The sequence below is a fragment of the Candoia aspera genome, chromosome 2 (genome assembly GCF_035149785.1).
Source record: "Candoia aspera isolate rCanAsp1 chromosome 2, rCanAsp1.hap2, whole genome shotgun sequence".
NCBI lineage: Eukaryota > Metazoa > Chordata > Lepidosauria > Squamata > Boidae > Candoia > Candoia aspera.
In genome coordinates this window covers 111,220,836-111,234,730 of record NC_086154.1, presented here as the reverse complement: position 1 = coordinate 111,234,730, position 13,895 = coordinate 111,220,836, and the positions used below count along the sequence as shown (strand labels likewise).

Genomic DNA, 13,895 nt, shown 5'->3' with positions numbered 1-13,895 from the left:
GAGATAGCCTTCCTGAGCACCTGCATCATATTCAGCAGCTGTTTGTTGAGTTGCAGGAGAGAGGAATGGAATTTACACCTCTCACAAAATCCTATATCCTCCTGTCCTCACTGAATGAAACGTGGGACACGCTGATTTGTACCCTGGAGGCTATGCCTGAAGCAGACCTCACCCCATCGTATGTTACACAGCACTTACTCGCTGAATGGGAGAAGAGAGAGGAAAGATCTCCCCACCATCTCTTCTGGAAAGCTGCAATACCAGAAAATGAGGGAAAAGAAGGGAAAGGAACCTGAGGCCACAGTGCTAGCCAGCCAGCGATGCTTCACTTGTGGTTCAGTTGGACATTTGCAAAGAGACTGTGCCATGAGACCCAAGAGTAGAAAGACAGAGCAGAAGAACACAATGGCAACACAGAAGAAGGCTCTTCAGACAACCCAAATTGCACAGGTTGCTGAGAAGGGTAATTCTGATGTATGGGTGTTAGATTCTAGGGCCAGTTGTCATTTATGTAATTGTAAAAGCTCTTTTGTGTCACTGTCTAAAACTGAAAGACAAAGTGTATCTTTGGCTGATGGGTCTGTGACCAAAATTATGGAACAAGGTGACTTGTATTTATCCTGCTTGGGAGAAACTGTAAAAGGTGTGTTGTATGTGCCAAATTTACAATCAAACCTTTTATCTGTGGCACAATTGGCTGCAACAGGGTATGTCATAACATTTAAGAAAAATGGTTGTGAGATACATAAAATGGGAAATTGTGTGGTACTGGTATGTTAAAAGACTCCTTGTACATTGTGCAAAATGCAAGGAAGCCAAGCTGCAAGGCTGCAGTTGGCAACACGCCATATCATGACCAATGTGTACACCTGATGCACAGGAGATTTGGTCATGCTAATTTCAAGTATATAGCACAAATGCCACAGCTGTGTGCTGACCTAAAGATAAAACCCTGTGACAAATACTTAGACTGTGTAGTTTACAAAGAATGCAAAACACTAAAAGCACAGTGACAGAGTTACAACTAGACCTTTGGAAATTGTACACTCTGACATTATTGGTCCTTTTGCTCCAAGTCTTGGACAAGCAAGGTATGCAATGACCATCATTGATGATTTCTCAAGATACACATTTATCTACATCTTAAAACATAAAGATGAGGCATTGAGAAATTTAAAGGTTTTGTGACATGGGCAAATAGAAAATTCCCTAGGCCTGTATCTGCACTCCAATGTGATAGAGGAGGAGAATACCTTTCTCACAAATTCAGAAGGTTCCTAGTGGAAAAGGGGATAGAACAAATTCTTTCTAACCCTTACACCCCTCAGCAAAATGGTGTTGCTGAAAGAAAGGGCAGAACCTTGCAAAATGCGATGGAATGCATGCTTAAAGATTCACATTTGTCTTTTAAGTATTGGGGGGAGGCAATATCTACTGCCTGTTATGTACAAAACAGATTGTATAACTCTGTGATTCAGGACACTCCATTCCATTTGTTTTATGGTGTGAAACCAAAGGTAAACCATCTGAGAGTGTTTGGTAGCACTGCTTGGGTTCATATTCCAAAACAGCAGAGAAGGAAAGGAGGCCCCACAACAACGAAAGCCATCTTTGTTGGCTATGAACAAAGCCAGAGGAGCTACAGGTTCATAATGGGAAATTAATAATTAGCAAAAGCGCTTCTTTTGCTGAACAAAACTGGGGGAGATTAAATTCTAGCTCTCCAGTTGAACTGACCACCACAAGAGAACAGCAAGGACTTGCTGATGGTGATCTTTTGCCTGATGAGGACATTAAACCAGAAAAGCAAACTGAAGATCTGTCTGATGAGACGGATGCTTCTCAGGACAGTGATAGGAGTCAAAATTTAAGCCCTGTATTACCTCACAGATCTCAGAGGAGTAATAAAGGTGTTCCTCCATCACGTTTTCAGGCTGAAACAGTAAGGGCTTTTCACATATTCACAGAACCTGAGTCCTTAGAACAAGTGAATGCTTTACTACCTGAGATTGCACAAAATTGGCATTCTGCCATGCAACAGGAGTTAGCATCCTTGAAAGAAAATAAAACATGGAAACTGGTAAATCTACCTCCCAATGAACACTGTCTAGGTTGTAGGTGGGTTTTCAAACTAAAAAGGGATGCTGATGGCAAAATCCAAAAATATAAAGCAAGGTTAGTTGCAAAAGGGTTCACTCAAAGCAAAGATTTAGACTTTGACAAGACTTTTGCACCAGTTACTAAAGGTGAATCAATTAGATTACTGTTAAAAATTGCTGCACTCAAAGGAATGTCAGTTCACCACTATGACATTCAAACTGCATTTCTCTGTGGTGATTTAGACCACAAATTATACATGCAGCAACCCCCTGGCTATGAAAAAGGGGAGAATCTAGTCTGTGAACTGCAGAAGTCAGTCTATGGGTTAAAACAAGCTGCTAGATCCTGGAACCAAAAAGTAGATGAAAAACTGCAGAATTTTGGTTTTGAAAAAGGAAAAGCAGATCCATGTGTATATATGAAGAAAGACAAACAAGGCTGTATGTATCTGTGCATTTATGTTGATTTGCTGCTGTTCACACCAACAGAAAAACAAAGGCTTGATTTTGAAGCCTGCATGAAAAGCCATTTCACATTAAAAAGCCTTGGAACTGTAACGAATAACCTAGGTTTGGAAATACACAGGAAGAAGGATGATAGCTTTCTGTTAAACCAAAGGGAAGATAATGTAAATGGAAAGACAGAGTTGTCAAAGAAAATTGGTTTGCATCTTATTCTGTAGTGTTAATGGGGAGTGTTAATGTTTTCTACTACAGATTAAGGTTACTATGGTAACTAATCATTTTGGCTGGGTGAAAAGGTTGAATTCAACTGTCCCCTTTTCGAATGTTAATTTTTTGCACCTGGGGGGAACAACTTGCCTGGACTTGTTTTAGTTTCTGTTTCCCTTCTGTGTAGGCATGTAGCTGCTCTCACTGAGAGCCTGCAAGAATGCAGAAGCTTTTAAATATGTTTTGCTTTCTGTAAATAAAATTATTTTTATAGAAATGCCTGGTGTGTGTCTTTTCTGATCTCTCCTGGGCCAAAGGCTTTCCCAGCAATCTGTCAACAGATACGGCTTCTAATACTTGCATTTATAGGCCAAATAAGTTTTCAGTTGTAACCCAAGATGCTAAACTAGTTAGTGGTTTTAATCTTTAAGAACCTCATGGCCCATCAAAACTACAGCCACAATGATAGGACTATTACAATAAATTACACAAAAGCTGCTACAAATGACACATTAAGTAGAGAAACATCAGTTCATACTTCATTTTGCTGCAAATTATTCAGGGCATCAATTTGGCTGCAGGTTCCATCAGGCCATAGAAACAGACACTTCATATACAGCTATATATCTGATCTTCCTTATACAAATGCATGAAATAATTTTAAGACAGGAAGTATATAATATTTGTTGATTTTCCTTCACAGATGTTAAAAATGGTGACCAAATAGTACAAAACAGCTGACATCGATTTGTAATCTGTTTGTGTGCCATCAAAATTAATAAAGTTACCAGCATATTTATTATTGCAGCTTTAAGCTGGAAAGAAGGTAAAACTTTATCAAAGCTAGAAATGCAGTTTGATCAATATTATGCCTGGCTATTACCCTCAGTATCATACAATATTATCTTGAAATAAACTAAGTAGTCATTGTCCTCTGTAGATTTAGGAGAATTTAAGTGTGTCAGCATTTTCATAAACGTATATTTTTTTTTTAGAATTTTATTGCAGAAGATACATATAAGGCAGCAAAAACTGTGTGCAAGGGAAATTGATCTTAGAAAAGATCCTCTTGATGCCAGAATAGGGTTACATGCTTTTATAGAAAAAAAAGACAACTTAAACCTGTAAAAAAAAATCCCCCAGCTCATCGGCTGACTGTATACATCACCATGATTTCCTGATGGCTGAAGCCTCCATTGAGTGGAATTTGAATCCTAGGCACGTCCATGGCATTTTCTCCGCAATAAAATTGAAGTCATTTGCTACTGTTTTCTGGGATGTTATTTTGACTTACAAGTCCAGATTACAGCTCCCATTCATGTGAGATCCTAACAAATGATCCTAACTACGTTTCAAGGTCAGTTACAATCAGCTAATAAATCACAATTGCTGGGTTCCACAATTTGCTCAGCCCTAAATTCTGGTTTCCAAACTGCAGCAACTGGGCTTGCTTAATACACTAAGCCCAACCTAAACAAAGTCATTGTTGAGATGGGCAACTATATAAATTAATTGAATGAATAAATTAAAAAATATGATTGTGGAAACCTAGCCATTTTTTTGCAACTTTGTTTCCAAATGGAAAACTTTTTTAGTCCTACTGTTCCAAAGATCTTCATGCAACTACAGGTAGTCCTCACTTAATGACCATTCGTTCAGTGATGGTTCAGACTTATGATGGTGCTGAAAAAAACAACTTACAACCTGTGCTCACACTTAAGACCATTGCAGCGTCCCCACAGTCACGTGATCACAATTTGGGCTCTTGGCAACCAGTTTGCATTTATGACTGTTGTAGCATCCTGTGGTCACGTGATCGCTATTTTCAACCTTCCCAGCTGGCTTCTGGCAAGCAAATCAATGGGGAACCCCATGATTCACTTAACAATCACATGGTTCACTTAACAACCACAGCAATTTGCTTAATGACTGCTGCAAAAAAGTCATAAAATTGGTTCAGATTTGCTTAATGACCACTTCACTTAGCAACCAAAATTCCAGTCTCAGTTGTGGTTGTTAAGCAAGGACTACCTGTATTCCATAGATTTTTTTTAAAGATAAAATGTCAGAAACAGGACGGTAGGAAAAGTAAGACTCCAGTATCTGCAAACACTTCTAGTAGGAGTTGTAGGCATTGAACTGATGGAAGGGGAAGCACTTCATTTCCTTGTGCATCTCTTGCAGTATGAAGGATCCAATACAGAGTCACACTGTGGTCAAATTGAAGCACAGGGTCTTCACAAATGCCCATGTTAACCATCCTGGATCTGAGAACACTGTTGCTATATCTGGCTTAAGGAACAAAACCATTGAGGTTACAGCTAGACCTCTTGTGACACTTACTAAGTAGACAAGTCCCACCTTTCAGGGCCTGAGCATACACAGCAAATTAAATATAAGGCTACAACCCAACACTGTTTTTAACATTCCACCCCATCCTCCTTTCCATACAATTGACCAGCCAATGCAAATAAACCTCCCTGATGCTGTTTCAACATCTACTAGCTGAACGGTTTGGAACAATGCCATATGTATTCAATCAGCTCTCATTAAGTTCATTAAAAGAATGTGATAGTATCAGAAGGTAGGAAGCTTCACTGGAGTGCATGGTAGTAAAAGGAGAAGTGGCAAGCTTAATCACACCTGACAGCTCTATACCAGCTTTTATGCAAGTGGCCTTTAAGCACTCTGCAATGATTAGTTCATTCATCTCCTTTGCAATGGAGGGATAATGAACTCAATCAGAGTCTGCAAACACAGTAACTTTGCAGTCCAGCAATGATTCCTTCAAATTATTGATATGCTCTTATCAGCAGATTCTACAAACACTTGGTTTTCTGCATCACTCTCCACTTCCATAATTACTGATTTTATTTTGCACCCAATGTATGCATTTGCTTCTTTAATTATCCTGAGTAGCATCCCATATCTGCTGACTTACAACAACTGAAGACATGTAACAAAATTAAAAACAGAGGCTATGATCCATCCAATTTGACTACTAAAAATCTTGCTCAAATTTCACCCCATTGCTGATGAAATCATGTTGTCTACAACCATGAGAACCAGAAACTTTAAAAAGTGAAAGCACAGAATCTTTTTAAAATCAGCTGCTGTGTCAAATGGTTCCATGCCATACTCCAGAATCTTGCTTTGGACAAAATCAATTTTTGTATAGGAATATAAGATGAACAAATACTGTGGAAGAATTTTATAATTTTAAAACATCTGATCTAGCCTAGTGAGCTTCACCACAAGACTTCTATTTAGGGCTTGGTGGGTGCTTCACAAGCCCATTCCAAATCTTATAAAGTAATCCAGATTTCTGTATGCAGAACATAAAATAAAAATTGGCAGTGAATTGCTTAATTTGCATAATTAAGTAAGTTAGTCACTTCTATCTTCCCCAGCCTGGGCACCCTTCAGATATGTGGACATTAGTTCCCAGAGTTCACAGCTACCTTAGTCATTCCTCAAAATCCAGAGACTTGAAGTTCATTCATCTGGTGTTAACCGAATTGCAGAGGACTGTATTACCTGATTAAAGCTGATTAAATTAGGACTACCGGAACTGGACTGTGAAAATCTGGACAATCATTAGTTGGCAGCAGATTCAGAAAACTGTAGTACTCTGGTTGGCATTCAGTGATTATCCAGTTTTTTATATACCCTGGATTTGGGGACCTGCTATCAGTAAAGAATTGCAGTTAGGATTGCTCAGAGAAAGAGGAGGAAATCGTGAAATTGTTTGGTCCTCATTCTAGAGGCACAGAGTTTGTCTGGTGGTCAAAGAGTTTAAGCTGGTAATAGCCAATGGGTGTGAGATTTCACTTAATTTGTCCTTCTGGCAAAGGTGGTAGAATTTTTGGAAGCCGGTTTTGGCCACTGGAATATACTTCTTCCCCTTCTTCCAGTTCTCTCAATGTTGCCTTCTAATAGCCTCATGACAGTAGGTTGTTTTGCTATTGATCCCCACCCCCCTGCCTGCAAAACACAATCTGGTATTTGAGTGAGTCAAGGAAATCAACTGCAAGAATTCACACTCTTCACATTGTAGAGATATATATTTGTGTTGCATATATAAGACAACTTTACATAATGCTCTGACACCACATCTTTCAGCACTCATTCTTTGGAAAGGGTTGCAGCTGATGCTCTGCCTAGATATTAGCTCAGTCTATGGAACAGGTTTCATGAGTCCCTTTTCCAGGGTTAGTTGCTACTCTCTCCCCCCAGCCCCATGGTCTGTGTAAGAGTGGTGGAACTGATCCTAACTCTGGATCTGCCAAACCTCATCAACGAGCGTATCCATTTGCTTTGTTTCTTTTTACATCAGCGCAGGTCTTAAAATGGAAGGAATTTTTAAAATCAGACAGCCTTGGTCATCTATGCTTTTGATCCAGCAAATTAACCACCAGCAGGTTTTGAAAAACTTGGACCAAATCCCGAGATCAAAGTCCTTTGAAAATATTTCTGAAGCTGCTTCAGAACTTCAGCTGGAGATGGAGGGTGGGGGATAGCTACATTCTAAAATCCCTTTTCACAGGCAGCAACAACTCCTCTCTACATGAAATCATCTGAGTCATGGGGGCACGTTGCTCTCCCAGTATCAGACTACAACTTCCATCATTCTTAACCCCTGGCCATGCTAGTAGCATCTTATGAAAGCTGGAACCCAACAATATTGGAAGGCATCAGCTCCCCACCACTGATCAGCGTGATCAGTATGTTCTCTGATATGGCACACATATACTTCCCCACTCCAATAACCATTAGGAAAAGACAACAAGCTCAGACACTGCTGGCCCCAGTTCAGCTGGGGGTGGTTCACTCAGCTTTCTAGGATGCATCTGAAAGAGCAGATCAGAATATGTTTAGACATTGGACAACATTCAGTACAGAACAGCATCACTCTCTGAGGATGGGAAATCTGTTTTTGGCTGGACGAGCTACAGCTCTGGAGGGGCAGCTTCTCCAGTAGAGGACTGTGTGAGCGCATGTAGATGTGCGTGGGACACAGCGTTTTCTGAACTTGACAAGCTTAAGGATTAATGAAAAATTAAGGAAACATGAACGAACTTAGAAGAAACCATCTAAGGGATGAGAGGAAACAGGTTAGGGGAATCCAAAAGAGGTAGGAGGAGATAGAAGATGTCCAGCAATCCAATGAAAAGAGGCAAATGGGAGGGTATATAATGCTTTGCTTCAGATGGTTTGAGGCCCTTTAGAAAGGATAGCTAAGGCTATTAGCCTGCTCCACCAATACGTAACTATAGCCAGAATTCACACTGGAAGAGGAAGGAGGACAGGTGAGACAAATAAGGCTTGAGAGACTTCACAACAGGCATTAGTGGGTGCACTGGACTTGGCACAACTGGCAGTTCCATTAAAAGGGAAGCTTGGCACAGAGAGGCCAGCTCCTGTTTTGCTTGTAAGGTCAGGAAGCGGAGATCATCTCTATGTTGCCCCCCAAGAAGAAGAAACTGTCTTTCCAATCTTAGCAGCAAGATCCAAGCACCCAGCATGTCTAGAAGGGTGCTCATTTTTTTTTTACCCCTATAAAACATCAAGACAACAAGTTGGCGAGGAGAATGGAAACACTGACACAGAGGAGGGAGAGGCAAGATGACTGTGGTCTATATTGCACTTTTGTCTTATATATACACATGCACTTTTATAAAAAAGAAAAAAAGAAAAGAAAAAGAACCAAAAGGATGGAGGAGGAAGAAGATGGAAAACAGGTCTGTCAAGCAGCCTGGCTTCCTGTATTCCTCAACTCCATCCTGCCATTTCCCAGAATCCTTTGCCAGCAACCATCTGGGAACAAAGCATCCTGATCTTGCAGAGCATACTCCATGATTGAGGAAGTCATGCTGGCCTATGTGTGCTGGAGCCAGGAAGCTAACAGTCGAACCTGTCGGCCAAGAACATTTCCATTGCTCTGATTTATAAGTATGTTGTTCCTCCTCCTCGTCTTTGCTTCTTTCCAGCAAATCCTGAGAATGGTGTGCGGGGGAGGGAATTCTGCTCTGCAACATCTTGCACCACTAAGTTTATTTCCTGCCACAATAAAAAGTTTCTGTTCTTGTGTTTGTCCCATGTGACAATGGTGCATTTTCACAAGCTGAAGTCATAAAAAGTTTTCCCTGCAGAGAGGAGGGGCACATATCCCCACCTCACCCCATGCCCTCCACGGGGGACGCTTCCTTGATCCCAAGAATGTGCTGCCGGCTGCCCCTGCTACCTCAGTCGTCCATCAGGCTTGATGGTCCCCAGTTCTGATTTTGGGTCTGGGGACAGTGAACTCCAGGAGGTTTTATTACAAAGCTCCAAGGGGGAGCAGCTGGAAGGGCTCATCATACAGATACCAGCTACCAACCAGAAGCTGCTGATGCTGTTGTCTGTCCAGTTCTCCAGAGCATGGCCAAAGAGCTGTGCATGCTGGTGAGAAGCTCGTCCCACTTCATCCAAATGGGGAAGGCTCAAGATCCCAGCCAGGCCCTGGAAATTCTGCTCCATGTACTCATTCCGGGGCGGGCCGGCATGCAGCCACTTGCCATCATCTGAGTCAGAACACAGAAGGAGAGGAGATTAGCAAGACGAAGAGCTCTTATAAATCTGCCTACATTTTATGTATGTATGTGTGTACACATATTTTTATTTATATGCCATCCCCAAATAGTAATCATACAGTAGGCTAGAAGCAAGCTAACAACCAGGGGTAAGTTCTGACTGTTCTGGAAGTGGTCCAACCTCAGAACAATTGAGAAATTCCATGATGGAGCATTTTGTACAATTCTACTAGAATCAGTCAAACAGTCATTAGTCTCACATCCCTCCTGTCCCATGTCCTTAGCATTGGTGGCCTTTGGGCAAAACAACTGGCTGCCAGAGGATGGAACTGAAGGGCAGGGGGGACAAGCCTTCCTTCCCTCCCCACTTTAATGCCATTCTTGCATTACAATGAATGGGGAAGGGGAGGCATACTGTCAGCCCCACTACGTAGACCAAGCAAGAAATCAACTCCACAAGAAGGCTAAAACCACTTTTATTAATGTTGGCTACAGTAACAAAATTTTGCAAGTCTGACTGTGCTTTACCACCAACCACCACTTACACTCATGTGAATTAGGGACATGTCTGCCTGAGTCACTTGCATATCCCTTCTTCTTGCTTTGGACTTAAACCAGGTTTTCCCCCGTGTTGCTTTGATAATGGATCTGGCCTCTCTCTCTCAAGATCATCTTCTTTCCTTTCTACCCATATCTACTTCACCCGTCATTCTGAACCTAAACTTGCACCATTTTTTGAGGCTCCGAATATCTCCCCCATCACAGACAAGATATCCAATCTCTGCAAGGGGCAGGACACCTACATTAGGAAAACAGGAATGTGAAATAGCATCATGCTAATGTAAATGGATCAGTGAACTGAGATTCCTCCTCCTGCCTCCATGTTGTCACGACCAAGTGTTTTGTAATCGTTTCCAGAGGTATTTATTCATATACTGCATATAGTTCCAGGCAGTTTACAATGGTAAGGTTAAAAATAGAGAAATTGACCACTTCAATGAAAAGCCTGGCAATAAATATAAATGAAAAGAACCTGGCATCCCATCCATAATGAGTAAAAAAAAACTATAAAAATCATCCATCAAACACCTGACTAAATACTAGAGTCTTCACTGTCTGAGAAATATTAGTAGGAAGGGTACAAAGTATAGCTGCAGAAGCAGGGTGTCCAAATCCTGGGGGTTACCATGAAGAAGTCTTGTCTGATGCAGGGACAGGACCCTAAGCCTCCCCTCCACACATGCGCACGTGGATTGGGCAGAGTCTACTTGCAGGAGAAAGTTCCTGAGATACTGTGGAACCAAACTATGTAGGGCTTTATAGATTAATTTTGTATAAACTATAATTTCTAGGTCTTTTTGAAAGGCAGCAGATCAGCAACACAAAAATCTGCATTATGTTTGTTTTGTCTACTGATTTGACATTAAATGTTCTTCTAAGTCGAGCTCCGTACATTTTCAAAGCTATGATGTGCACCCTAACTTGGTAAGAGGAGAAATAATTGGCTGCTGTGGCTCAACAGCAAATTCTGGGGAATAGTGTGCGTGCCATTAAATTTCTAGGCTTGCTGTACATGGTAAGAGTTCCAAATATCTGTATGCTTGGGACTGCACTGTAGCTGTTTGACCAGGGTCATATCTGCATAACATCCTCTTCCTCCTGCTAGAGGGATTTAATGCAAAGCTCTGAGAACACCACAAGACAACATTTGCAGACAACAGAGTAATGGAAATCAGAAATATGCTCCAAGGAGGCACAAAAGCCTAAGGTCATAAATGTAGTATGTGAATGCAACAGAGGCCCTTAAAAACACATCATGAATCCGTGCACACACCCCGCCCCCCATACGTCTTTTTCATCTACTACCAATAAACTGCTGATGTGCTGAATTGGTATCTGGTGGCGATATTGGATGTTGGATACGGGCTAATAAACCCTACATTAATCCAGAGAGAGACAACTGCTTAGACAGGAAGCAGATGGACTCAGGAAACTGATTTCAGCCTGTCTTGGATGTTGAAAGAATCAGACAGCTAGTCTGGAAGTTCTTCTGGATTCAACTTTATATGTAGAAGTTCAGCAGACAGCTGCAGCCAGCAGTGCTTCTGCTCAGCTTGGATGCTATCTGTGTCCACTTCTAAGAAGGTCAGATCTAGCCATGGTGATAAACACCTTAATTATATCCAGACTGGATTACTGCAACACATTCTACTTGGGGTTTCCATCTGAAGCAGCTTTGGGAACTGCAATTACTCCAGAATCCAGGATGCCAGAGGGTACTTGCATACGACACTGGTCTTGAACTGATCATCAGTGTACCTGCTTTTTGCCTTCCTTTGTTTTTTCTTTTCAACACATTTAATTATGTATAAGCCTCAACTGTGGTTAGCTGTCCTGAGTGAGCCATATCACAAGAAAGGTGGGATCTCTCTCTTTCTCTCTCTCACACACACACACACACACAGAGTAGAGAGCCCCTTTGTTAGCTGAAGCTTTCTCCTGAGTCCATGCTCCTTTGTTTGTTGCCAGGCAATTACTACGCAGTGGCACCACTCCCGGTTTCAGCCACCTACCTTTCCGGAGAGGCTGCTTGTGATTGAAGGTCTGGGGGACCACCAGGAACTGGCTCTCTCCCAAAGGCTCCCAGAAATGGAGGAGGCGGATGGTCCAGGCACCCGGGCGGAGGGGCCGATTGAGGGGTGGCTTGTATTGGGTGTACTCTGCGTCTGCATCTACGGTGATGTCATAGGACGTGGCAATGACATACGTGGGATCAATCCAAACTACGATGGCTGTGAGGTTGGGCCCCCGTGCCCATTTCTGCATGGCCACTGGCTCGTCGAAAGGCCCAATCAGGCCACCAAAATTGCGGAAGATCCTCTCTTTGGGGTCCCATTCAGTACCTACCTGTAAGAGAGGACAGAAAAGAGGCATTTGTCGTGGGGAAGAACGCCCACCCACAGCATGGGAAAGATGCTCTTCAACAGCAGGAAACATTTAGAAGGTATCACTGAGTAAGCACTTGGGAAAAATATTTCTATACAAAGATAGAATACATTGCCGTATGCATTTCTATTCCAAATGCTGTTAGAAAAACTCCTTTCTCCTGCCAGCATATCCCCATAGGTTAAGATTTTAGAATCTGCCTTGTCAAAGGCTATCTTCGTTCAGTAACCCACAAGAGGGCTCATGTCCCTCTGGTCCTATCCCACATGGGCAGAACTAATCAGAAAGCTCAATCTGGGTGTTCGCCATCCTTTTCAAGATGATCCATTGAGAAGGAAAGATTCACACGTCAGACCGGCCTGCTACTCGTATGTCCAACACCCCACAGCCACATAGAATAGAATCAAGAAAAAAAGTGAACCTTTGAGGTTGCAGAGAAGGCTATTTTAGTCATATTCAATTCCTATTCCTATATTCTTGCTTTTGCGCTTTGCTTCACAGACCACATTCTCAACAACAGAATTCTTGTCTTGCCCAAGAATTCTTGAATGATCTTATATTGAACGGAGGAGGTCATTTTTTTGCTTTGTCCCGAACTTTTAATAGGGCTTCATACAGCTCAGGAAGTAGAGACTAAATCACTGTCTCCACTTGCTGGTCTACTCAGTCATAGTCAGGAAGAGATGGAACTGTTGGAGGAGGCTGCGAAATACTGAAGAAATACAAATCAAGTGGAAATGTTATATATCGTTGAGACAATGGCACATTCTAGTGTTTGCTCAGCAATATCAAGTTCATCTACAGTCTCTGTCTACCATGATTTCCTACAAGAAACTAAGTTAATTATTGCATCTTCTGGATGTCGGCTGCATATTGATAGAATGTGGGTGGGGGGAAAGGAGGATATGCTGGTCGAAGTAGAGAGAGAGCATTTTGACCAATTAGAGCCAGGAGAGAACAATGGAATGGCTAAACAGGAATCCTACCTCAAGATTCTGCAGTCGGTTGGTTGATTTGCCACTAGCTGCTAATTTGAGAGTCCCATGGGGCATCATCCATATTTCTAGAGACTCCACCTGCTGAGTTGCAGAGTTCTGAACTTCCTGAGTCACCAAGTAGCCCTGGAAATGGTCATCATAAAAATACAAGTGCACACTGGATGGAAAACCCTGCAGCTCAAACCTAGAGAAATATGGTAACAATTACAATAAGGTTAATAATAATAGTGGTAATAGCAATAGTAATAACAACCATGAATAGCAGTTCCAAATCATCAGAACATTTCATATGCATAATTAGGAACAGCTCTGAATAGTTCATTATCATCATCCTTCATACTGCAGATGGGAAGACTGAGACAGGCAGAGAGACTGCTTACTTTGACCCACCTAAATGGTAGAGGGGAGATCCAACCCACCAACTTCCAGATCTGAAACTCACAACAGAATCTTCTGCTTTCTGAGTCCCAATGAGTTCAATAGGTTTACTCTCCACTGAAGTCTCAGTCTTTTAGCCACTCTAAAACATCAGCTTTCAAAACTGACATGATCGTTCTTAATGTCTAGGACACATTCACAGACTCTTCTACATCTATGGGACCTAACTA

The 13,895-nt window shown here is 41.8% G+C and overlaps 1 protein-coding gene and 1 long non-coding RNA gene across 3 annotated transcripts in view; both read right to left on the bottom strand.

Moving 5' to 3' along the window:
• The window catches only part of LOC134490307 (uncharacterized), a 105,966-nt gene that overhangs the window by 53,441 nt on the left and 38,630 nt on the right, over positions 1–13,895 (bottom strand). The gene's annotated exons all lie outside the window — the stretch shown is intronic.
• The window catches only part of XYLT2 (xylosyltransferase 2), a 35,290-nt gene continuing 29,780 nt past the window's right edge, over positions 8,386–13,895 (bottom strand). Inside the window, exons 9-11 of the mRNA XM_063293208.1 lie at positions 13,276–13,471; positions 11,917–12,250; positions 8,386–9,334 (exon numbers count right to left, since the gene is read on the bottom strand). Of these exons, the coding sequence (XP_063149278.1) occupies positions 9,012–9,334; positions 11,917–12,250; positions 13,276–13,471 (853 nt within the window). The 3' untranslated portion in view covers positions 8,386–9,011. The remainder of the gene's footprint in view (positions 9,335–11,916; positions 12,251–13,275; positions 13,472–13,895) is intronic.